General features: G+C 45.3%; 2 protein-coding genes across 2 annotated transcripts in view; both read left to right on the forward strand.

Moving 5' to 3' along the window:
* The window catches only part of capns1b (calpain, small subunit 1 b), a 29,803-nt gene extending 12,503 nt beyond the window's left edge, over positions 1–17,300 (forward strand). Inside the window, exons 5-11 of the mRNA XM_067975132.1 lie at positions 610–667; positions 3,280–3,344; positions 4,528–4,596; positions 7,100–7,178; positions 10,627–10,743; positions 12,801–12,859; positions 15,079–17,300. Of these exons, the coding sequence (XP_067831233.1) occupies positions 610–667; positions 3,280–3,344; positions 4,528–4,596; positions 7,100–7,178; positions 10,627–10,743; positions 12,801–12,859; positions 15,079–15,105 (474 nt within the window). The 3' untranslated portion in view covers positions 15,106–17,300. The remainder of the gene's footprint in view (positions 1–609; positions 668–3,279; positions 3,345–4,527; positions 4,597–7,099; positions 7,179–10,626; positions 10,744–12,800; positions 12,860–15,078) is intronic.
* A 6,126-nt stretch (positions 17,301–23,426) lies between these two features.
* The window catches only part of LOC137306070 (synaptosomal-associated protein 25-like), a 271,559-nt gene continuing 268,248 nt past the window's right edge, over positions 23,427–26,737 (forward strand). The window contains exon 1 of the mRNA XM_067975133.1: positions 23,427–23,485. The gene's annotated coding sequence lies outside the window, so the exon portion shown is untranslated. The remainder of the gene's footprint in view (positions 23,486–26,737) is intronic.

The raw sequence follows: 26,737 nt of genomic DNA on the forward strand, positions 1-26,737 counted from the left end.
ATTGACGTTATCAGGAGTAGGGAGGTGAAGAGAGCAGCCCACTTGATTGGCACCCCATCCACCACCCTAAATATTCACTCCCTTCACCACTGGCGCACAGTGGCTGCAGTGTGCGCCATCCACAGGATGCACTGCAGAGCACCTCCCAAACCTGTGACCTCTACCACCTAGAAGGACAAGAGCAGCAGGCACATGGGAACAACACCATCTGCTGTTCCCCTCTAAGTCACATACCATCCCGACTTGAAAATATATCGCCGTTCCTTCATTGTCGCTGGGTCAAAATCCTGGAACTCCCTTCCTAACAGCACTGTGGGAGAACCTTCACCACACGGACTGCAGCGGTTCAAAAAGGCAGCTCACCACCACCTTCTCGAGGGCAATTAGGGATGGGCAATAAATGCTGGCCTTGCCAGCGACGCCCACATCCCATTAACGAATAAAAAAAAATCCAAATACAGAAATCCATATTTGTTTAATGTTGAAAATATAGGAAGATATTCTGGGTTAAGAATTTTTGTATTCCTCCTGTAAGGTAGTCGGAGTCAAATATTCTCTTGGAATAAATCCCAAGTGTTGTGATTGAGAAAGATCTCCTATTCTTTGCAGGACATGGAGGTGAGTCCAACGGAGCTGAAGAACATTCTCAACAAAATTGTATGTAGACGTAAGTAGTTTTTTTTTCCTGGCCTTGATTCTGCATCTCTCCCCAATGGAGACTGTAGCCATGGTAGTGCAGGTGGACTGTACCATCACAACGCCAACACACTAAACTGGTGCCAGGTGAGCATCTGGTGTTAAAGACGCTGCCTTTCGATAAGTAACGCAGCCTCCAGGTTACTGTTTCCATCGCTTATATTGTTCAGGTGTTATTGCTATGGAGTTTTTTTTTAAAAAAAACAAATTATCAGTGATATTTTCTTGGCTTTTTTGATTTGTTGAGCAGCCTTTGCTGTAGAATATCTCCAAGTTTGCAAAGGTTATTTTTTTGGACCAGCTAAGTGTCTGGCCCATCAGCGTGCTTCAATGTCTCAACTGAAACATCCAGTTTTTCTCTGATCTGGAGAATGCTCCCTCTTTATATAGGGACACAACATCCAAATGGCCTAAGCCCAGGGAACTTGGAGGCAAGCTTACAAAGGGGTAATGCTGCTATGTAAGCAGCTACAACTGTGCAGTTTACCAATACAGAGCACTGGGTGGCTTGTCAGGGGCATTGGATGAGAATTATCAAATGGGAAGTGTTCTCGTCACCCCTCCTGATGCCATCAACCTGCTGTTGATTGGTCAGTTACCTGTATTCTGGTTACTGCAGACCTGCCTGATTCAGGTGAGGTTTGAGTCTTATCACAGAGGGTCAGCTCACTTCTAACCTCCTGTCACCCGACCAGTCCTCTGGGGCCCACTTCGCCCCCAAAAAATTACTGCTTAAAAGATTGAAAAGAGTTAGGATGGAAAATGTGAACTTGAAGGTCAATGGCCAACACCAAACTAGTCGATATACAGGATATGGTATTTTCAGTAGGGATGATATAATTGTAATGGTAATTTTTATTCAGAATTTAATATAAAAATCCTTCAGGTAGAATGTAATGTCTATTGTAGGACAAACTGAGCTTTAGTGCTGGGTGTTCAGAGATGGAACCTCAAATCAGATGGTCCCAGCCCTGTGACTATATGAAATCATTTTTCTTGTAGGTGTCAGCTTGGCTCAGTTGGTAGCACTCTCGCCTCTGATTCGGAAGGTTGTGGGTTCAAGCCCCATTCCAGAGCTTGAGTGCAGAACCTTGGCTGTGCGGTACTGAGGGAGTGCTCTGCTGTTCGAGGTGCATCTTTCACATGAGATGTTAAATTCAGGGGTCCCGTCTGTCCTAATGGATGGTCGTAAAAGATCAAATGGCACTTTTTCAAAGAAAAGCCGGGCATTCTTGTGTCATAGAATCATACAGTACAAAAGGAGGCCGTTCGGCCCATCGTGCCTGTGCTGGCTCTTTGAAAGAGCTATCCAGTTGGTCCCACTCCCCTGCTCTTTCCTTATAGTGCTGCACTACAAGTGTCTGGGCCAACATTCATTCCTCAACCAAACAGACAATCTGGTCATTGCTTTTGATCTGCTCAAATTGTCTGCCCTGTTTCCTACATAAGCGACTACTACACTTCAGAAGTATTTAATTGGCTGCAAGGTGCTTTGGGACATCCTGAGGTTGTTGATAAAGCTCAACATGTGCGAGTTCTTCAGAAAAAATATTATACTGTTTAAAAGCTTGGCTGAATTAATTGGTCACGGACAGACTGCTGGTCTCTACAGTTCAATGCAGAGCAGGATTGGTCAACAACCCAGTGCTTTCACTAGTTTGGAAATGGAACTGTAATGAATATTCTCAAATTATGGTGCAGCTAACATGAGTTTGAGTATTTTCGACAGTTGACAAGGCCTTTACAATGCTCAAAGGGTTAATAGAGGGTGTTAGCCGTGGCTCAGTGGGTAGCAGTCTTGCCTCTTCAGTCAGAAGATTGTGGGTTTAAGCCCCACTCCAGAGACCTGAGCACATAATCCAGCACATACCCAATGCAGTACTGAGGGAGTGCTGCACTGTCGGAGGTGCTGTCTTTTGGATGAGACATTAAACTGAGGCCTTAAAAGATCCCATTGCACTATTTCAAAAATGACCAGGAGAGTTCTGGCCAATATTTATCTCAATCAAAGTTATTTAAAGAAAAAACGGATGATCTGATCATTTTCACATTGCTGTTTGTGGGATCTTGCTGTGCACAATTTGGCTGCCATGTTTCCTACATTGCAACAGCGACTACAAATAAAGTACTTCATTGGCTGTAAAGTGCTTTGGGACCTCCTGAGGTCATGGAAGGCGCTATATAAATGCAAGTTTTTCTTTTTGTGGGGGGGGAAGAAGAGACTTGTTTTGTGTCCCTGGGATGTATTGAAGTACCATGTACTCTTGTGTATTGATGAGACCCTGATCTGCACGGCCCCGTGACAGGGGAGGTTCGTGTTTAATAATCTCGTCCCCAAAGCGTACAGGAGTTGGTGAGACGCACCACCGCTGACTTTGAAGGGTGGTCATCCTCGGTGCAGGCTGTGTGTCCGCCTAAAGCTAAAGGGGTAGAAACCGTATTTTGCATTTGAGAAACAAGGTGTTGGAGACACCAATCTTTGTGGCAGGGTCCCTGCATCCCTCCTCCCCCTCGCCCCTGGGTAGGCCTAGTTTTTGTTTCCGGATTTAAATCACATGGTGACTGTTTTGTTCTGTGCCACAGATGCTGACCTGAAGACTGATGGGTTCAGCCTGGAGTCGTGCCGCAGTATGGTGGCTGTCATGGACGTATCCTCCTACAACGGACAAAACTAACCTTCAGCTCAAAAACATTGGCTGACGGTCTTGTCTGTTTCTAACATCACAGTTCTTTGCTCTCCTGATGGGCCGAGGTGTTCACTGAATTACAGACCAGAAAGATCCCATGTTTGATCCCTGGTCTGTGCTGAGTTAGATTAACTTTTTTTTGTCAGGGGAGTTGGGAGGGACATAGAATTGGCCATTGTGCTCTGGCTTAGGGAAGGGAAAAATTTCACTAGGATTCTTGTTATAGATATTGCTATATGGCCGGCCTCTCATTCTCCACCCTCCATACGTTGGAGCTCGTGCTGCCCGTATCCTAACTCGCACCAAGTTCCGTTCATCCATCACCCCTGTGCTCGCTGACCTACGTTGGATCCCGGTCCGGCAACGCCTCAAATTTAAAATTGTTTTCAAATCCCTCCATGGCCTCGCCCCTCCCTATCTCTGTAATCTCCTACAACCTTCCGATCTCTGCGCTCCTCCGATTCTGGCCTCTCGTGCATCCCCGATTTCCTTCGCTCCACCGTTGGCGGTCGTGCCTTCAGCTGCCTGGGCCCTAAGCTCTGGAATTCCCTCCCTAAACCCCTCCGCCTCTCTACCTCCTTTTAAGATGCTCCTTAAAACCTACCTCTTTGACCAAGCTTTTGGTCACCTGTCCTAATGCCTCCTTATGTGACTCGGTGTTAATTTTTGTCTGAACATTCTTGTGAAGCACCTAGGGACATTTTACTAAGTTGTTGTATGTAATGATCCCTGCTGAACACATGTCTGGATCCTGGGTGAGGATGCAATTGGACTTAGCAGTGATTGCCCCTTCGCACCCATCCTCCCTTTTATTAAATTGCTTGCTGACCCTTAATGTCTATGGTTCCATCTGGAGATACCTACTTGGGTAAGGAATTGGGCATCCATACAATAGCGTGTCTGCACCTTCAGAAACGAGAGACCGTTGGAGGAATCTGCTGCTCCTTGAGCTGCTGACTGGGGAGGATTGAGCGCTGAAGGGGTGGGCTGGCTTTATTTAAAAAAAGTATGTTTGCGTTTGTATTGAAGTCCGGGAGAATCTCACATCGGGGCCTGTTTAAACCTTCTGGTTGGGTAAAAAGGTGATGCTTAGTGATGGTGTGTTTAATTGAGTTGGTTACTGTGCCTTAACCAAGTGATTTAGGCCGACAGCACTGGGAAGCTGGGATTTGAAGAATTTAAGTACCTTTGGGACAAGATTAAGAAGTGGCAGGTATGTTGCATGTATCGGAGCAGGATGCACATAATTGTGTGTAACCAAGGGCATATACCTGTGTCTATATATGGCTCAGTTTACATTGGGGAATTGCTTCCCTGGTGCTGAATGTGCCCTGATTCTACCTTGGGGTAGATTTGGCCACACTGGGACTATAGCAGCAAAGTCGTATTCTAACCATAAACCTCACCTGAATGTTGGAAAGTATACAAGGCTAATGGAGTATTAAAAAAGATGTCCCAGTAAGTGTCTGACTGTGTAGCTGCCCAGATGACCTAATGGGTGGTAGTAGTAAGTCCCTCTTACTCGAGGGTCACTGTGCCTCCAGTGAAGGCAGTACAAGTTCTTGGTCGATGGGTGCGTTGATGACTGTGCAGGTTAATAAGTTTCAGACGTTGTCAACCACAAGCCTTACATAGCTAAGTTCCTGGTGAAGGAGTTCTACTGTTGATCCCTCGGAGACTGCCGATCCTTCTATCTCACATCTTGTGCTGTAGCTCGAAGCCCCAGTGGGTAATGTCACTAAGCCACACGGACCAGAAAGTCCCATGTTCATTTGTTCAAATGAATTACCGAGTCTCTAAATATAATTTGGGTTCCGACCTGTCGAATCAGACACCACTGCTAATGTATAAAATGAAATTCACTTTAATCCTTATTGAAGACAGACTTCAAGTATATCAGCAAAGCTGCAACATGACCTAGCAGTAAAACATCGCACTACATTTCCCCCCAACAACCCCATGGGGCAACCATACCAACAGTTTACGGCGATTATCTCTGACCTTGGAACTATGCTCAATGAGGTTCCTTGTGCGGAGGGCTCGTCGTAGCTCCCTATCTAGGTGTAGACCTTCTCCCTTATACCCTTTTTAATCACTGCTCTGGGACAGCTCTGCTGCAAATCCCTGTTGTTTCCCAGCCTTTACGTGAACCTTTATTTGTTTGGAGAGATAGCGCCCCAATTGCTGACTTAATACACTGGTGTCCTTGTAATCAATACCAGTACATCAACTACCTTTCACCCAGCGTATTCTCTTCCCTTTCTGATAACTATTCGACTTTGGGGGTCATGCAACTTGCTGGTCCACTGACCCCTTTCATACGTCCAACCTCATCATTTCCCACGAGGTTATCGGCTTGCTATCTTTGTCCTCACAGGCTTCTTCCCCACGTGGTGCCATCTCTCCGAATATTCCAGCCGGTCAATATTTTGAAATAGTTGGGTTTAAAGCTACATTATGAAAAATTAACATTTCGCAACAGTTACAAAAAAGCATAGCAACAGGAGGAGGCCATTCAGCCCCTCGAGCCTGTTCTGCCATTTAATTAGATCATGGCTGATCTGTATCTTAACTCCATTTACCGGCCTTGGTTCTATATCCCATAATGCTCTTGCCCAATAAAAATCGATCAATCTCAGTTTTGACATTTTCAATTGACCTCCAGCCTCAACAGCTTTTTGGGGGAGAGAGTTCCAGATTTCCACTCCCCTTTGTGTGAAGAAATGCTTCCTGACATCACCCCTCGATGGCCTAGCTCCAATTTTAAGGTTATGCCCCTTGATCTGGACTCTCCCACCAGAGGAAATAGTTTCTCTCTATCTACTCTATCAAATCCTTAAATCATCTTAAACACCTCAATTAGATCACCCCTTAATCTTCTATACTAAGGGAATACAAGCCGAGTCTATGCAACCTGTCCTCATAATTTAACCCTTTTAGCCCCGGTATCATTGAGATGTGCAGTATAATGGAATGGACCAATTGGTCTACAGGACAGAGTGGGGGAAGGGGAGGAGGAACCAAGTGAATACTTTGCAGCATTTCCAACACTTACCCCTATAATACGGCAAAGGATGTAACCTAATTGCTTTTCTAGTCATTTAATTCCTGTCTTTTTCCTAATCTATTTCCCCTTTCTGAACAGGCTGGGGCTGCAAGGCCAATATATCCTTCCTGAGGTGCGGTGCCCAGAACTGAACGCAATACTCTAAATAGCAATACTACACTTAATGGGTGTCTCTGGAGAATCAATCAAGTTTGCTGTAGTGTCCCCGATTAACCCTTTCCATATTTGTCTCTGACAATTACCCAAAGTTATTAACCAACGAGCGAGTTATTAACTAACTGCGAGCTTAGCTGATTTCAGCCTGGGAAGCACTTGTGCGACTAACATTAGTCAATGGTTCTGGGCTATTTTAGGGATGGTGGAGGGGGGGGAGGAAAAGGAAGGAATATATCCAGCTGTCTGCTCCTGATTAATGATCCACTGACCCCTGCTGAAAAGTAAGTGTGTGATATATTTCCTAATCAAAGACCCTACACTACTTGTTGTCTAAACTTGTAGATGAAGAGCAGAGACTTGGGACGAGGTATGGTTTAGGGTGAATAATGTAGAGAGACTGTGCCCTGTATTGTCCTGTGCCACTGGTGCCCTGGCAGTAGACACTCTGGCAATTTGTGGTGTTTGATCTAACTGGATAATTCACCTCCCACAGGCTATCTACAAAAGATTCGATGCTGACAAATCGGGAACAATTAACAGCCAGGAGCTGCCTGGGGCATTCGAAGCAGCAGGTGAGATGTGCAATATAACTGACCGGGGGGGAGAGGGGGGAGGGGAGAACCAAGTGAATACTTGGCAGCATTTTCAACACGTGCCCCTGTAATATGGCAAAGGATGTAACCCAACTAGTTTTCTAGTCTTTCCCAATCTGTTTCCCTTTTCTAAACAGGCTCGCACTCTTTTCTCTAGAAAAGAGAAGGCTGAGGGGTGACTTAATAGAGGTCTTTAAAATTATGATGGGGTTCAACAGGGTAGACTCAGTTGATATTTCCACTTGTGGGGAGTCCAAAACTAGGGGCCATAAATATAAGCTAATCACTGATAAATCCAACAAGGAATTCAGGAGAAACTTCTTTGCGCAGGGAGTGGTTAGAATGTGGAACTTGCTACCACATGGAGTAATTGAGGCGAATTGCATATAAGGGAAAGTTCGATAAGTACATGAGGGAGAAAGGAATAGAAGGATATCGAGTGGGTGAGATGAAGTAAATAGAATGGGAGGAGGTTTGTGTGGAGGATAAACACTAGCATCGACCAGTTGAGCTGAATGGCCTGTTTGTGCTGTAAATTCTATGTAATTCCCCCAACAATTTATTTTCCATAATTATTTAATGGTGGTATTTCCTCTTCTGTACCATTCTTGGCTGAAGTAACATGTGACAGGAAAGAGCATGGGGAGTGGGACTAATTGGACACCTTTCAAAGAGCCGCACAGTCACGATGGGCCGAATGGCTGCCTTCTGTGCTGTATCATTCAGTGAGGTGACCTTCCCAACTATTGCCAATGCAGTTCTACCACCAATCACTAAATGGCAGCCTACATCTCACTGCTTGCCTGCAAAAAAAAAAATAAAACATCGGAGACACAAACCAAGGAATTGCTGGAAACACTCAGCAGGTCAGGCAGCATTGGTAAAGAAAGGAAGAAGGTTAATGTTTCGGGTATAGCCCTCGGTCAGAGCTTAAGTGCTTGCCTTGCCTGCGATGGCATGACTTAAATTGGATACTTGCCATATGTGGGACCTGGGGACATAAATCCCTGTCTCCCACCTCCATACCACACTGGCCCCATTTTAATTTGTTATATGATCATTGACTCCAGATAAACATCTACCTACTCAAAACCAGGAATTCCAATGAAATGAAGTATTTCTCATGGATTCTCATTCGATCGAATTCCCAAACTCTTTGGCCTTATTGATCATAGAATCTTTGAAAGAGCTATCCAATTAGTCCCACTCCCCTGCTCTTTCTCCATAGCCCTGCATTTTTTTTCCCCTTCAAGTATTTATCCAATTCCCTTTTGAAAGTTACTATTGAATCTGCTTCCACCGCCCTTTCAGTAAGTGTATTCCAGATCATAACTCACTGCGTTAAAAAAAAAAATCTTATCTCCCCTCTGGTTCTTTTGCTAATGACCTTAAATCTGTGTCCTCTGGTCACTGACCCTCCTGCCAGTGGTTTCACATTGACTCGCTGTAGGGCCAGAGTGGAATCCTTTCTATCTTTAGTTAATGAAGACCCATCTGTTGTGTACCTTTTCTACTCTCTCACCGTTACACTAATAAATCCAATAGAGAATTCAGGAGAAACTTCTTTACCCAAAGATCGGCAAGAATGTGGAATTTGCTACCACTAGTAGTTGAGGTGAGTAGCATAGCTGCATTTAAGGGGCAGCTAGATAAGTACATGAGGGAGAAAGGAATAGAAGGATAGGGTTCGATGAAGAGGGGTGGGAGGAGGCTTGTGTGGAGCATAAACGCTGGCATAGACCGAATGGGCCGAATAGCTGTAGACTCTGTAATAAATAATGTAATATATCCATGGGCCATTTCTAATCCATCCACATACAATCTGTCTCTGTTCCCATCACTTCCATTGCACCAGCCTCTTGGCCATGCAATTAATATCAACAGACTTTATAATAATCAGATATGTCCTACTTTGGAAAAACCCTCTAGCAGAAGTCCACTAGATTTATTTCTGGCAGACAGAAAACCTTTTCCATTTATTACCATCTTTCAATTGCAAAAACACCCTCTACCCTCCATTCTAGTTTATTATTTCCGCGCACCATAATCCTTTAAAAGTCTCATAAATGGAACCTTATTGAATGCTTTCTGAAAATCCAGGCATTATCCAATGGATAGTTCTCCTCTGCTAACTTAATTGCCTCAAAGCAATCCCAATAGATTTTGCGAGACAATATATTGCTTCGAAAACTATCTTGATTTACTCGTGTCCTCTGTGCCCTCAAGGTGCACATTGGTGTTTGTAATAGATATCATTATTCTTTTAATAAATGAATATTAAAAGCTTCCCCAATGACCATCGCTGCTGTTATAGCACCAAGCTTGCCCAGGCTTCTTCCACAGTACCTCCCAAACCCGCGACCTCCACCAGCTAATAGGACAAGGGCAGCAGGTGCATGGGAACACCATCGCCTCTAGATTCCCCTCCAAGTCACACCTTCCCACTTGGACATATATCAGCTGTTTCTCCATCATCGCTGGGTCAAAATCCTGGAACTCCCTCCCTAACAGCACTGTGGGAGCACCTTCATCACACGGACTACAACAGTTCAAGAAGGCGGCTCACCACCATCTTCTCGAGGGCAACTAGGGATGGCCAATAAATGATTGCCAGCGATGCCCAGATCCCGAGAATGAATTTTTAAAAAGCTGTACACACCAGGAATCCTGGTCTACACTGAGTTACGTGATCTTGGAGTGTTATCAGTTGTTTGGTGTTGCCTTGAGAGTTGTTTGGGGGGAGAGGAAAGGAGTTACCCAAGGTTCTTGTCCCCGATTTGCTGTCCAGTGACTACTATTGGAAAGGGTGCTTGTGTAGGGTCAGGTGATGATTGAATACAGCTGTGCGTCTCAAATATCTGACTGACCTCTGTCAACTTGCAAATGAAGAATGGCCACTTGGGTAGAGGTTTAGGAGGCTGGTGGCCCGGAGCAGCGTACCCCGGCCCGGAGCAGCGTACCCCGGCCCGGAGCAGCGTACCCCGGCCCGGAGCAGCGTACCCCGGCCCAGAGCAGCAGAAGAGAACTAGAAATAGTGAAGTCTGATCAGAGCTCTAAGTTCTGGAATTCCTTCTCTAAACCTCTCCACCTCTCTCTCCTTTTAAGACACTCCTTAAAACCTATCTTTGTCCATGCTTTTGGTCACCTGTCCTAATATCCCCTTATGTGGCTCGGTGTCAAATTTTGATTGATAATCACTCCTGTGAAGCACCTTGGAATGTTTTACGACGTTAAAGGTACTATATAAATGCAAGTTATTGTTATGTGTGTTGTACTTTTTCCACTCTGTCTAGTTTAGAAGTATCTTGTATAACATGACTGCAAGTTGTAACACTGCACTGGATGCATGTAGCATTCCACCTTGGGGGCAGGCCAGGGTTTGAGGAAGTCCCTGTGATTTAATCTTCTCTACTTGTCTCTCCCTCAGGATATCCCCTGAACGATGAGCTTTACCGGTTGCTGTATCGCCGATATGCCAATGAATCTGGTGACATGGACTTTGATAACTACATTGCCTGCCTGGTCCGATTGGATGCGATGCTCAGTAAGTGAAGAGGGATTCTGTTGCAACTTTTTTGATTTGTGTTTGCATTGCCCTGTGACCACTGCAGCAGTGTTGACAGGTGCTGTGAATCTTACAGCACAGAAGGAGGCCATTCGGCCCATTGTGGCTGTGCCAGCTCTTTGGAAAAAGCTAACCAATTAGTCCCACTCTCCTCGTAATCCTGCAAATTTTTCACTTTCAATTATATAGCCAACTTCCTTTTGAATCTGCTTCCACCACCCTTTCAGGCAGCGCATTCCAGATCATCATAGCTTGCTGAGTTTTTTAAAGAAAAAATTTCATCTTTTTCTTTTGCCAATAATCTTAAATGTGTCCTCCAGTTACTGACCCTCCTGCCGGTGGAAATAGTTTCTCCCTATCTACTCTATCAAAACCCATTGTAATTTTGAACACCTCTAATAAATCTCCCCGTAACCTTCTCTGCTCTAAGGAGAACAACCCCAGCTTCTCCAGTCTCTCCACATAACTGAAGTCCCTCATCCCTGGTACCATTCTAGTAAATCTCCTCTGCACCCTCTCCAAGGCCTTGTGTGTGTATATAGTCCTCGTGCCTGTTTAAGAAAGTCTGGCAATTATGGGCACTGGACAAATCTGCTAGGAATATGACTTGTGAATTTGTCTTTGGATTGTGTAGGGGAGCAGTATTGAAACTGTTGGGCTGTTGCTGATTACCATGGAGCCTGAAGTAAAACAAACCAAAATACAAGTACAAAAGAGGACTCGGTTGCCTGTTCAAAGGGTGCCAGGGTTCAGGGATCGCCATGTAGCTCATGGGCTGAAGGTTGGACACACAGTCTAGACTGTGGGGAAAACAGCTGGGCAGATGCTGCCCGTCTATGGAGTCTTGTAGAAGCTGATTGAGATCCATACTATGCGATTCCCAAAATGGGAATGAGTTGTGCGTGCTTAATGGCCAAGTCTCTGCTGCACATCTGGCCTTGGGTTTTGTGCAATTTACTGGAGATGGCTGGTAGACTGGCAGTGTGTGGTTAAAAAGGCACGTTGTTCTGCAGTGAGCTGTACTCTTAATTGCAACCTCAAATTGCGATTTAAAAAAAAAAATCTTGTGTAAATTTGGTTGGAGGGGAGGAAAATGCCAGAACAAAACTGTTAAAACATTACTGAACGTCATCAGTGTGAGTTGCTGTGTTCAGTCATAGAATGATACAACATAGAAGGAGGCCATTCAGCCCATTGTGCCTGTGCTGGCTCTTTGAAAGAGCTATTTAATTGGTCTCACTACCCTGCACTTTCCCCATAGACCTGCAAATTTTTCCTTTTCAAGTATTTATCCAATTCCCTTTTGAGAGTTACTATTGAATCTGCTTCCACCATCTTTTCAGGCAGCGCATTCCAGATTATTGCTTCATAAGATTTTAACTAGACTATTCATTGAAAACTCAATTCTTTTTAGTCTCCCTCTCCAATCTAGCAGTCTAACAAAGTTTTTAATCACTGTTGCCTTTAGGTTTAGAAACCTGTGAACAGACCAATTATTTAAAGTGAAAAGTAAACTCCAGCTCATCCAAAACTCTGCTGCCCATATTCTAACTCGCACCAAGTCCCGTTCACCCATCACCCCTGTGCTCGCTGACTTACTTCGGCTCCCAGTCCAGCAACACTTTGAATTTAAAATTCTCATCCTTGTTTTCAATTTCCTCCATGGCCTTGCCCCTCCTCCAGTCAGTCCTACAATCCTCTGAGATCTCTGCGCTCCTCCAATTCTGGCCCCGATTTTCATCGCTCCACCATTGGCGGCCGTGCCTTCAGCTGCCTAGGCCCTGAGCTCTGGAATTCCCTCCCTAAACCCCTCTGCCTCGCTACCTCTCTCTCCTCCTTTAAGACGCTCCTTAAAACCTACCTCTTTGACCAAGTTTTTGGTCATCTGTTTTAATATCTCCTGTGTGGCTCGGTGTCATTTTGTTTGATAATCGCTCCTGTGTAGCGCCTTGGGACGTTTTACTACGTTAAAGGCGCTATATCAATGCAAGTTGTTGAGCTGTTTGGGATTCACTTGTGTTCTGTTTCACTTGCAGGATCGTTCAAAGCTTTGGATAAAGACAACAATGGCTCCATCAAAGTTAACATAGTGGAGGTAGGTTTAAGGAGATCGTCCCTTACTGCATTGCAATTCAAGCAGGGTTCTCCTCCTCCCCGAGACCGGTTTTACCTTGTCTTTGGGAGCTGTGTTGTGTGTTCTGTAAACCTGGTGTGAGATCCTGGCTGAGCCCATGCATGTTGGGTGGCCTGTACAGTCACTTAAGGAGCCAAAGAGAATGTGGGTCAATCAAGTGTAGCATTTCTAAGGGCCACTCTCGACTGTGACCGCTCTTTAATGAGCTACTTTGAGTTTGAGCTTTCAGTGCCTCCATTGAAGAAGCTACTTCATCCCCACTTGAGCTGAATTTGACTGGTCCGATTCCTGTCCTATCAGTGAGTTGTGATCTTTGGTATCCCTGCACGCATTTAAAGGCTTCTTATTCTTTTTGGTTCTATCAAACTGGAAAGAAGAGTAAGCTGGAAGCCTCCCTGTAGGGGGAGTGTGCGTTCCACATTGTCAAACAAACTCTAATGGTCGGTCTTGGTAGCTCAGTTTGGAGGCTCAAACGTGATGATGGGTTTCTCCAACTGCTGGAAACCTGGCTGACCAAAACTAGGACTTCCCATGAAAGTGTGGAGAGAGGAGGATGCTGTGTTGCTCTGCTTGGGGGTGAGAGTTTTTTTTCCATTCATTTATTCTTCCTCTGGATGTGGACCTCGCTGGGCAAGGCTGACATTTATTGCCCATCCCTAGTTGCCCTGGATACACTGAGTGGTTTGCTGGGCCACTTCAAGAGTCAACCACATTAGTGTGGGACTGGAGTCACATATAGGCCCAGACCGGGTAAGGATGGCAGTTTCCTTCCCTAAAGGGCATTAGTGAACCAGTTGGGTTTTTATGACTATCATTTACTGATGCTGGCTTTTTTTAAATTTTAATTTCCAGATTTATTTTAAACTGAATTCAAATTGTCAAACTATCGTGGTAGGATTTGAACTTGCGTTCTCAGAATTTTTAGTTCAGGCCTCTGGTTTATTGTCCAGTAACACAACCACTACACTACCGCAACCTACATTGGCTCCTGGTCCGGCAATGCCTCGATTTTAAAATTCTCATCCTTGTTTTCAAATCCCTCTATGGTCTCCTTATCTCTGCAACCTCTTCCAACCCTCCGAGAACTCTGAGCTCCTCCAATTCTGACCTCTTGCCCATCCCCAATTTTCACCATTGGCGGCCGTGCCTTCAGCTACCTTGGCCTTGAGCTCTGGAATTCCCTCTCTAAACCTCTCTACCTCTCCTTTTTTAATTGCAAACAATTTTACAACACCAAGTTATAGTCCAACGATTTTATTTGAAATTTACAAGCTTTCGGAGGCTTCCTCCTTCCTCAGGTAAATGTCAGGAACTCCTCGAAGCCTACGCATTTATAAATCACAGAACAATACATGGTGATTACAGACAGTCTTTGCAACTGCCCGTTGCCAAGGCAATCACCGTGTTCAGACAGAGAGGTGTTACCTACAGAGCCCCCGAATATACAGTCAACAAAAAAAAACAAACAGAAAAAAAAAAAGAGGGGCAGAAACATCTGGAAGGCAGAGAAAGCCAGCAAATGACCCGTTATATTAAAAACAGATAGCTTTTGTTCGCTGGTGGGCTTACGTGTAGCGTGACATGAACCCAAGATCCCGGTTGAGGCCGTCCTCATGGGTGCGGAACTTGGCTATCAATTTCTGCTCGACGATTTTGCGTTGTCATGTGTCTTGAAGGCCGCCTTGGAGTACGCTTACCCGAAGGTCGGTGGCTGAATGTCCCTGACTGCCGAAGTGTTCCCCAACTGGGAGGGAACCCTCCTGTCTGGCGATTGTTGCGCGGTGTCCGTTCATCCGTTGTCACAGCGTCTGCATGGTCTCGCCAATGTACCATGCTCTGGGGCATCCTTTCCTGCAACGTATGAGGTAGACAACGTTGGCCGAGTCACAGGAGTATGAACCGTGCACCTTTTAAGACGCTCCTTTAAAACCTACCTCTTTGACCAAGCTTTTGGTCACCTGTCCTAATATCTCCTTAAGTGGCTCGGTATCAAATTTTGTTTGATTACGCTCCTGTGAAGCTCCTTGGGACATTTTACTACGTTAAAGGCGCTATATAAATGCAAATTGCTGGCAAGTATGTCTATAGTCTGCCTTATACAGTGAATGAAGAAAGGGGGCACTGCAGGTGTCACAAATAGAAGATGGTGGCTAATAACCTTCTCCCTCTCTCTGTTGCAGTGGCTGCAGCTCACCATGTACTCCTAAAGCACCCGCCTGCATCAGCCCATCGAAGAGAACTGAAACTCTCGTCCCTGCTCTAACAGATAGCTGGAGAACAAAAGAAAAACTTAACAGTTCCTTTGTCTGGCTGAGAGGGAGGGAGCAAAAAATATATTTTTCTGCATGTTGGCTTTTTATAGTTACTGAGATTTCTGCGAACTTGGCTTGTTGGAAACGTCATTAATTCTTCAATGGCGGCCAAATCCTTATCGTTTCCAAATTCCACACCGCTTCCTTCCCGATAGCTGCGACTACCCAAAAAAAAGGCTCGGATGTGTTTGAGGGAAACGCCCTTCGGTAGAAGGAGCTTTGAAAATGGGAAATTTAAAAAAAAAAAGACTGGAATTGCTCAGACCGGGTCAGCAGTTCTGATTGAGGTTAACCCTTCGTTATCTCCACAGATTCTGGTTAACCAGCTTGAGTGTTCTTATTTTTACATTTCCTTTTTCCGATTCCCAGCATTTTTTTTTTACTTTGCTCTTCGTTTGTTTGAAAATGGGAGAATCTCGCAAACTTGGGGGGGAGTGGGGGAAGAGGAGAGAGAGAGAGAGAGAGAGAGAGAGGGGGGGGAAAGAGGGAAATTTGAGGAGTCTGTGAGACCAAACTTTGCCCCCGCAAAATTATGTGTGCCTAAAAGACGTCTCCTTTAAACAACTCTAAGGTCGCTGTCCCATTTGAAGCTGTAGATTAAGATCCATTTCACATACTTGAATATTCGTTGTCATATTGTCCCTATCTTAGAGTCATAGAGTTATACAGCACGGATAGAGGCCCTTCGGCCCATCGTGTCCGCGCCGGCCAACGGTGGGAAGCCAGACTCTCGAAGCATCGCTCCATCTCTTGATTGTTTGATCTGGTGGGGACACCATTTTAAAATGTTGTGCTCCAAGGAACATTAATGAAAGAGAAGAGGGCAAGTGTTTTGAGGCCAGGTTTCTGCCAATAATTGGAGCTTTGGAAAGGCCAAGTTCATTTCTGCAATCCTGTGCTTCGTACTTTTTTGTGGGGGTCGTAAAAGGGGTTTTAACTGCTGTCATTCACCTACACCTGATCTTTGACTACATTCACCTCTCTGAATGCTCTTGGATCATCCTGGTTTATTTCTAATGTATAAAACATAAATTTATTTATGATCCCACAGAACCAGTGGTCAGTATTTCATCCCCTGAGTTCTACGCAGCCTCTCCCGTTGCACAAAACGTGAGCCTTGAGAAAATGTTGGGTGAGGGAACGACAAATCGGGTGCTTGTGGAAATGGTCCTAAATTGGCGTGTTGAAAATGCATTTCCTTCAGACAGTGTTGGGGTTTTTTTCTTTAGGATGTGCCCTCGGCCAGGCTGGGCTACAGCCCTTCTAGTTTGTGGTCTACAGGGACCCATCCAATGTGGAGCTGATCAGTTTGCTCCGTTTCTTTCTCCTTCCTTTTCACACACTTGGATTGCACCTGAGGTCTGACCGCCCGATGCCATCGACGGCTTTCTGATAATACAATTTGGGTGAGAAGTTTTCTCTCAATTGTATCTTCAATATGAAAACCCATACTTCATCTCTGTCTACATTTTCAATCTCAAGTTCTACTTTTGTCTGAAAGTTATGAAGACAATCTCTTGCATCTTCGTCAGTTGTGATTGGTACTATTGTCCAATGATGGGTTCTTCCCCCTCCCCCAACCGGGCTCCAGGTAGAATCCCAGAAGTTGTTGAGCGTATTTGGCCAACTGACCCTTTTGGCCGCTGAGATGGACTATGCTTTCTCCTGCCCCGAGGGGTGTGGCTCGTTGATGGCGAAATATTCCTTCTAGTGTCGGGATTTGGAGAATTGCCAAAGTGTGGGGCTCATGGGTTGGGAGGGGTGAGTGCTGCAGGGGTTCAAACCCTCAACCATGAAGTGGGGATCTTCTTGCTGATTGTTGAACGAGGAACAGCAAGTCCCCATTGCTGTATTGCCAAAAACTCATTTTGTGAGGAAAGTCATCCTTTTTTTTTTAATGCTGAGGTCTTGTTGGTCAATGGGTGACCGTTGTACCTGCCATGGTGTAACAGAGCAAACAGTGAGATTTGTGGGGTGAATAAATGGATTTAAAATTGCTATTCTGCTCTTGTGTATGTAACAGATTAACAGCACCATTTTCTTCTGTATGGGTTTTTATTAAAGGAAAATCTATCAACCTTTTTACAAAACTGTTTGTGTATATTTTATAGATAACAGTATACATGTAACACCAAATAATAGAAATTACAGCACAGAAGGAGGCAATTTGGCTATCGAGAACAAGTGATCTTCAGGTAAAGTGGGGCTAGAGGACTAATTAGACCATGGCGTGCAGATGCTTGTTTTAAAGTCATGCATTCTGTCTTTATAAAAAATCAATGTAACAATTTTTGTATTTTAAGTAGCAAAACTGATGTCAATTTGGCAAGCAGAGAATTTGAGTTGATTGGAGTGTAGGAGTTTGGCTGAGGAGTTGGGAGATGTGAAACTGAGGTGCTACAGCACCACCCACTGGTGGGAGGGTGTAATTATGGCATGATATGTTTACATAGGAAATTATAATGGAAAAAGTTAACACAAGTGACAATAGGAAGTAAGGTTATGTAGACAGGAAGTGCCAGCAGATGTGAGATTTTTAATATTATAGATATTGCATAGCTGTTTTGCATTGAAACACCTGCATTGGGAGATCAGGGGAGAAGTGAATAGTATAGCGAATGAGAAATTCTTGTAAATTTCTATGATTCTATGAAATACATCGGCCCATTGTGCCTGTGCCGGCCAAAGCTATCCGGCCTAATCCCACTTTCCAGCTCTTGGTCTGTAGCCCTGTAGGTTACGGCATCTCAAGTGCACATCCAGGTACTTTTTAAATGCGATGAGGGTTTCTGTCTCTACCACCCTTTCAGGCAGTGAGTTCCAGACCCCCACCACAGTCTGGGTGAAAAAATTTCTCCTTTGCTCCCCTCTAATCCTTCTACCAATTACTTTAAATCTATGCCCCCTGGTCACTGACCCCTCTGCTAAGGGAAATAGGTCCTCCCTATCCACTCTATCTAGTCCTGTCATAATTTTCTATACCTCCAATTAAATCTCCCCTCAGCCCCCCCGCCCCCCCCTCGTTCCAAAGACAACATGGCCAGTCCATCCAATCTTTCCATCATAGCTAAGATAGTATTTGTGCTATTCTAGATTTAAAGTAGATTAAAAAGGTACTTGGTGTAAGAAGATAAAAGGGCTTATGTGAGGAAGAATAGACAATTGTGTGGTGCATAACACTTTTAGTATCCCCACCTGCTGCATCACTGAGTTGTGTGATGAGGTTACAGCTGGAATTACCCACGTACCATGTTCCCAGTCACAGATGGGCCGTCAAGGGTTATGGTCCTGCCTTGAGTATAGAATTAGAATTAAACTTGCTTCCCCACTCGAGCACTCTCCTGGAGAGTCTCCGAGTGCGACATTCCCTGATGCAGACAGTTGTGAAACTGGTCCAGCTGTGTGGATGGAGGAAATAGCATGAACAGATGGAACTAAACGTGAGGGAAGAGAATTGGAAGTTGGGAGCTGCCTTTTCAGTAGTTTAAACTGCAACCACACGATGGATAAGTCCATGTTTTTTTAAAAAAAAAATCGTTTTAACATTTAGCTGTGGCTCAGTCTCACCTCCTAAGTCAGAAGGTTGTGGGTTCAAGTCCCACTCCAGGGGTGAAATGTATCCCAGGCTGTTGAGAAGCAAGGGAGGAAATAACGGAGGCTCTGACCATCATTTTCCGATCCTCCCTGGCTACAGGCTTGGTGCCGGAGGATAGGAGGACTGCTAACGTTGTACCCTTATTTTAAAAAGGGAGAAAGATAGACTGAGTAATTATAGGCCAGCCAGTCTAACCTCTGTGGTGGGCAAATTATTGGAATCGATGCTGAGGGACAGCATAAATCGTCATTTAGAAAGGCACGGGTTAATTAAGGATATTCAGCGTGGATTTGTTAAGGGAAGGTCATGTCTGACTAACTTGATTGAATATTTTGAGCAGGTAACAAGGAGGGTCGATGAGGGTAATGCGTTTGATGTAGTGTACATGGATTTTAGTAAGGCTTTTGACAAGGTCCCACGTGGCAGACTGGTCGAAAAAGTAAAAGCCCATGGGATCCAAGGGAAAGTGGACAGTTGGATCCAAAATTGGCTCAGCGGCAGGAAGCAAAGGGTAATGGTTGATGGGTGTTTTTGCAACTGGAAGGCCGTTTCCAGTGGAGTCCTGCAAATCTCAGTACTAGGTCCCTTGCTTTTTGTGGTATATATTAATGATTTGGACTTGAATTTGGGGGGCTTGATCAATGAGTTTGCAGATGAAAGAAAAATTGGCGCTGTGGTTGATAGTGAGGAGGAAAGCTGTAGACTGCAGGAAGGTATCAATGCACTGGTCAAGTAGGCAGAAAAGTGGCAAATGGAATTCAATCCAGAGAAGTGTGAGGTAATGCATTTGGGGAAGGCCAAACAAGCTAAGGGAGTACACAATAAATGGGAGGATACTGAGATGTGCAGAGGAACAAAGGGACCTTGGAGAGCATATCCACAGATCCCTGAAGGTAGCAGGACAGGTAGATAAGGTGGTTAAAAAGGCATACGGTACTTCCCTTTATTAGCCGAGGCATAGAATATAAGAGCAGGGAGGTTATGCTAGAACTGTATAAAACACTAGTTAGGCCACAGCTTGAGTACTGTGTACAGTTCTGGTCACCACATTACAGGAAAGATGTGATTGTACTAGAGAGGGTGCAGAGGAGATTTACGAGGATGTTGCCAGGGCTGGAGAATTTTAGCTATGAGGAAAGATTGGATAGGCTGGGGTTGTTTTCTTTGGAACAAAGGAGGCTGAGGGGAGATTTAATTGAGGTGTATAAAATGATGACAGGACTAGATAGGGAGGACCTATTTTGCTTAGCAGAGGGGTCAGTGACCAGGGGCATGGATTTAAAGTAATTGGTAGAAGGATTAGAGGGGAGCTGAGGAGAATTTATTTCATCCAGAGGGTGGTGGGGGTCTGGAACTCACTGCCTGAAAAGGTGGGAGAGGCGGATACCCTTCACTCCCTTTAAAAAGTAGTGGGATGAGTACTTGAAGTGCAGTAACTTACAGGGCTACAGACCAAGTGCTGGAAAGTGGGATTAAGCTGGATAGCTCTTTTTCGGTAGGTAAGGACACAATGGGCCGAATGGCCTCCTTCTGTGCCGTAACTTTCTATGATTCCAGAGACTTGAGCACAAAAATATTGGCCAAGACACCGGCGAGAACTTCCCTGCTCTTCTTTGAAATGGTGCAATGGGATCTTTTATGCCCACCTGAGAGGGCAGATGGGGCCTCGGTTTAATGCTTTATCCGAAAGACGGCACCTCTGATAGTGCAGCACTCCCTCAGTGCTACACTGGGAGTGCGTCAGCCTGGATTTTGTGCTGAAGTCTCTGGAGTGGAACTTCTGACTTGGAGGCGAGAATGGTACAGCTGGCGTTTAAAGTTGTGATTCAAAATTATAAGATAGGCTCCACTAACTAAGGAAAGTGAATTTGTAATGAAAAATACTGAATCAGGTGAAATATTCTGATTAACTTTTGCATTCCCTGTTCTGATATCAACTAATTACATTGATTATGAAAACACCTGCATTTTTTAAGTTGCAGAGATCAGTATACCTGTCAGGAAATCTCTAGTCAGTGCTTTACGGCTGCCGTTTAAAACAGTGCAGAGGGATGATTATTCAAATGCCCCCAGATTGATTCAGGTTTTTCTGACAGGTCACTTGACAAGCCAGACTGGCCTGAATCTTGGATACAAGCAGAGCAGTGTAATTCACATAAAACCCAGCAGGTGGCAGTGCTTACTAGGGCAGTGAGCCTGGATGGCCCCCAAAGGCAGTGACGTTCACTCCCATGAACACTCAGCTCTCACTGTGAAACAAGCACTTGGACATTTAAAAACAGAGCTCCTTAAACAATGTGCACCCCTCTTCCTCTCCCTCTCCTGCCTAGGTTTCCCCCCCTTCCTCTCCTGAAGACGTTGACTTGTGGGACAGTATAATGAACACTACAGGCAGCTTCAACCCTTGGTACTGGGTGACTTGTTATCTGTGAGCTGTTGACCGTGGGGATAGTCACAGTTGAGCTCAGTCCTGTTCTCACCCGAGTTCCACACATCCGCACTTTGTTTAGGAGATTACTAGACAGCAACTGGGAATGTGGGCCCTAGCTGATTTATTTTACCCCCGTTCCCCAGTCCAGGGTTCCTAAAGGCAACTGTATCCCTAGCACTGCTGTACCTATAATCAGCTAACTCAACAGAGACTGCAGATCAAACTTGGACTGTTCTGGTCCATATGGGTTATTGGCACAGCTAGGAATGTAGTTACCCACTCATCCATATGGGGGGGGGTGTGTGTGTTCAGGTTTTGCCTAAAGAAAGACTTGCATTTATACAGCACCTTTCATAACCTCAGGACATCCCAAAGCTTTACAGTTAATGATGTACTTTTGAAGTGTAGTCACTGTTGTAATGTAGGAAATGCAGCAGCCAATTTGCGCACAGCAAGGTCCCACAAACAGCAATGTGATAATCACCAGCTAATCTGTTTTTAGTGATGTTGGTTGAGGGATAAATATTGGCACAACACAGGGGAGAACTCCCCTGCTCTTCTTTGAAATACTGCCACGGGATTTTTTTATGATCGCCTGAAAGACGGCACCTCTGACAACGCAGCACTCCCTCAGTACTGCATTGGAGTGTCTGCCTGCTCAAGTCTCTGGAGTGGGGCTTGAACCCACGATCTCCTGACTCGGGCGAGAGTGTGACCTCAGCTGACACCCCTCATTATTAATTAATTCTTAAACTGTCCAAGGAAGTAGGTTTCTTTTCCATCTTCGCTTCTTCTGTTGGTGCTGCAGTGGGTGAAAGGGTTGTGGTTCCATCTCCAGGGTGGTGTGGCATTTTTTGGTTGTGCCCAGTTGCCCCACCCACTGGGGAGGTTCTTGCTGTCACGTGATTTTTCCAGGCCTTAAGAGGTTGGTGCTTCTATGGGCTGTGATGACCAAATACTCCATGAGACACAATGGTCCTAATCAGCCAGTGGGGGGGGGGGGGGGGGGGGCAGAAGGGTCAGGGTTCAACAGTTGAAATGTGAAGATGGAAGAACAATTTGGAGTTTTGCCCAATAGTGAAAAACAGGAAGTATTGCCCAGTGTCACACGGCCCACTGGCACAGTGCTAGCTCTCTGCTCCGTGTACTCCCAAGCAACCAGAATCTCTTGTGTGGATTTCTCAGTGGTTTATTTTGGTCTATGATCAATAAAAAGTTCTTCACCTGGAATGGATTTCCGGGTAGGAAAGTGGAGGATAAGTCCATGGGATCATTCAAGAAAGTTGGTTGCTGTGAATGGAGCAACTGTACTTTTTTTTATATAAATAAAGATGGATGAGATAAGATTGGCTAAGGGTAGGAAGAATAAGGCGGCCACATGGTCCTTGGAAAATAAGTCTAAATGGGGTAGAGAAGCAAAGGGATCTAGGGGTACAGAGACACAAGTCACTAAAGGTAGCGATGCAGGTTAATGCCATAAAAAAAAGCAAATCAAGCACTAGGGTTCATCTCCTAGCAGCAGAGCAAACAAATATCTGCACCATTGATGCATCTACAGATACCTCCAAATGAGGTGCACTTGGACTTGGAGGGTTTCCTCTATGAATGGAAGGCAAGTTGAAGGTGCGTGAGGCTGAGTGTCTCCAGCCTAACAAGAACAACATTAGGACCCGTCTCTGATACTAACGGGGTCTGGACCTTCTGGTGCGGCTCCAATACTAGCCCATTGCTTCCTGTCCTGAGATGGTACCAGGAGCGACCTCTGGCCATTGGATGAGGTAAGTCCATCATTGAGTCCCAGGTCAATGACCTCTTGTCCCATTGACTTGCCCCTCACCACCTTCTTCGACGGGTGGAGAAGCTCAGACTCGGTTCCACAGCACCAGGCGGGCGGTGCTCCGCTCACCTTGAGCCAAAGCTCCCGCCTCACTCACTCACTCACTCTCTCTCTCAGCACCTGGCGTCGCCTAGCAACACCGCGGAGTGACAGGGCGACCGTCCAATCGCGTGACGCCAGGCGGCAGCGATTAGCATAGCAACCGAGGCCCGGCCCCTCGCATTGTGGCGTCGTCTGATTGACGTGTCGGGTCGGCCATTCAGGTTGGAGCTTGGCGGGCGAGCGAGCCAATGAGGGTGCGCCGGAGGCGGGGTTTGGCCCCGGTCCGAGGGGCTGAGGGATGGATGCAGCTGCTGGGGGCCCAGTGAGTGAACAAGGAGCTGGATGGAGGAAGGACCTGCTTCAATACTAGGTAGGAAAACGTCTCAGAAAAAGAACCTAGATTCGTAGTCATTAAAATATATTGCACTAACTGAATGGAATATTTTATATAAGTGTGTGTATTTTTTGCAGTGAAAGACAATTAAATTCCAAATAGAAAAAAAACCATACTTTTCTCATCTTTCATTGTCTTTGATTTCCTGTTGGATTTCTCACATTTTTATCTCTTTTTTTTTAGAAATATAACTGATAATCCTAAATACAAATGCCGCTTCCTTAAAAATAATGTGTTCGGGTTTTATTATGTGGCATCTATGTTAAAAAGAAAAAAAGACTTGCATTTTTATAGCGCCTTTCATGACGTCCCAAAGCGCTTTACAGCCAGTGAAGTACTTTTGAAGTGTAGTCACTGTTGTCATGTAGGAAACACAGCAGCCAATTTGTGCACAGCAAGATCCCACAAACAGCAATGTGATAATGACCAGATAATCTGTTTTAGTGATGTTGGGGATAAATATCAGCCAGGGCACAACTCCTCTGCTCTTCTTTGAAATAGTGTCATGGGATCTTTTACATTCACCTGAGAGGGCAAACAGGGCCTCAGTTTAACATTTCATCTGAAAGACAGCACCTCTGACAGTGCAGCATTCCCTCAGTGCAGCACTAGAGTGTCAGTCTGGACTTTGAGCTCAAGTCTCTGGAGTGGGACTTGAACCCACAATCGTTCTGACTCGGAGTGCTACCAATTATAACGTAGGCAAATACAGCAGCCACTTTGCACACAGCAAGATCCCACAAATAAATGAATTGATGACCAGTTGATGGTAGTGTTGGTAGAGGGACGAATGTTAGACAGGAAGTGTCTAAAAATACAACGTGATTTATACCAGAATATCTGGGGCAGAGCAAAGCAATGTTTCATAAGTTTTTTTTATCACTTTCATTGATATGGGTTACGTTTCTGTGAATCTATTATTGTTAATAAGCTCCATGTCAAAAGGACAAATTGCACCAATGCTGGAAGTTACAGGAATGGGAAAAATAAGAGGTTTTTTTTGGTGGTGCATCTTTGCACTGTTCTATTACGGTTCAGTTGTCTCCTGGCAATGGGAAATCAGAACTGAGTCAACCCTCTCTGCTAGAGTTGCTAATCTGATACCTGGGTCAGGATGGTCCGTGGTGCTCTACAACTCTTAACGGTTAACACTTAATTCTGCTGCCTATGTCCTCTCAAGTCTGCTTTCCAATCACCCCAATCATTGTTGACTGAACATTGGCTCCTGTTCCCCCAATGCCCCAATCGTAACATTTTCATCCTCGTAGCCTTGCCTCTCCCTATCTTTGTGACCTCCTCTAACCCTGCACCTCCTCTGGCTCTGGCCTCTTCTGCATCCCCTCCTTCTTTGTTTCCCATTGATGGCTGTGACTTCAGCCACCTAGGCTCCGCTATCTGGAATTCCTTCCCTAAACCCCTCCACCTCCTCATTTAAGATCTTCTTTAAAGCCCCACCTCTTTGACTAAGCTTTGGCTCACCTATCTTTAATATAGGATTATAGAATCAGATGGCACAGAAGGAGGCCATTCGGCCCATCATGCCTGTGTCGGCTCTTTGAAAGAGCTATCCAATTAGTCCCACTCCCCTGCTCTTTCCCCATAGCCCTGCAAATTTCGCCTTTTCAAGTGTTTATCCAATTCCCTTTTGAAAGTTACTATTGAATCTGCTTCCACCGCCCTTTCAGGCAGTGCATTCCAGATCATAACAACTCGCTGCGTAAAAATAATTCTATTTCTCTCCCCTGGCTTTTTTTGCCAATTATCTTAACTCCATGTTCTCTGATTACCGACCCTCCATTTCTTGGATTACGCTGCTTTGGGATGTTTTTCTTTATTAATGGTGCTATATAAATGCACTGCTCGAGGGGGTGGTGGAGGCAGATTCAACCATGGCCTTCAAAAGGGAACTGGATAAGTCCTTGAAACGAAAAAATGTGCAGGGCTATGGGGATAGGGCGGGGGAGTGGGACTAGCTGGATTGCTCTTGCATAGAGCTGGCACGGACTCGATGGGTTGAATGGCCTCCTTCCGTGCTGTAACATTCTATGATAAGTTGTTGTTGACCAGCCAGCCTAGCTCATTGATGGGACCTGGAGGGGTAGACATCACTCGTAGCTATCATTCTTCCCGTTTGGCTCCAGATAACATCTCAAGCAATACCCTAGGTAGGATAGGGTGCTTCCAGTTCAACAAGCAGTGGGAAGCTCACATAGCACTTGGCTCTGTACTTATAATCTTGGTTTAAGGTGTCAGTCATGGGTCAGTGGTCGCACTCTCACCTCTGAGTGAGAAGGTTGCGGCTTCATAGCCCCACTCCAGAGACTTTAGCACCAAATGTAGGGTGACACTCCAGTGCAGTACTGAGGGAGCGCTGCACTGTTGGAGGTGCCGTCTTTTGGTTGCGACGTTAAACCGAGGCCCCATCTTCCCCCACAGGTGGACATAAAAGACCCCATGGCATGATTTTGAAGAAGAGCAGGGGAGCTCTTCCCGGTGTCCTGGGCCAATATTTATCCCTCAACCAACATCACTAGAAACAGATTATCTGGTCATTATCACATTGCTGTTTGTGGGATCTTGCTGTGCGCAAATTGGCTGCTGCCTTTCCTACATTACAACAGTGACTACACTTCAAAAGTATTTAATTGATTGTAAAGCACTTTGGGACGCCCTGAGGGCATGAAAGGTGCTATATAAATGCATCCTTCTTTCTTTCCAAGTGAGATGTTTCCTCTCCAGGACAGAGTGTGCACCTCGTTCAGGCAAAAGGAAACCATTCATCCGTTGATTTCTCAGTAGTTTGGTTGGGAGACTCTTAAGCATTTTGATGCATTTCTACATGAGTTAGATGCAGCTGAACAATTGCTCAAAATCAGACTCTCCACTATTTTTGGTCTCAGGACCGGAGAGGAACGCCCAAGAATAACTTAAGTTTAGTCCAGAGGGGCATTTTATTCAGTTTGATCTTCCCTTTCCCTCCCACCACTGCCTTATCTGTTTTGTCGAGGTTATTTTCTTTTCTTGCTGTGGGCCGCCCCTGGTCGCTGAGTGTGTTGGTGTCCTCCTGTCCAGGGTCTGCCAATGACTGACAAGTGAAAGGGTGTGAGAGTGGGCTGGGTGACTCTTCCCATCTCAACCCCAATTTTACTACTTGTCCTGTGGGAAAGCTTCAAGCTTGAGCCCAGGGCCTCCCTATATTGGCACAGCCAATTGTAGCATGTAGGAAAA

The sequence above is a fragment of the Heptranchias perlo genome, chromosome 41, assembly GCF_035084215.1.
Source record: "Heptranchias perlo isolate sHepPer1 chromosome 41, sHepPer1.hap1, whole genome shotgun sequence".
NCBI lineage: Eukaryota > Metazoa > Chordata > Chondrichthyes > Hexanchiformes > Hexanchidae > Heptranchias > Heptranchias perlo.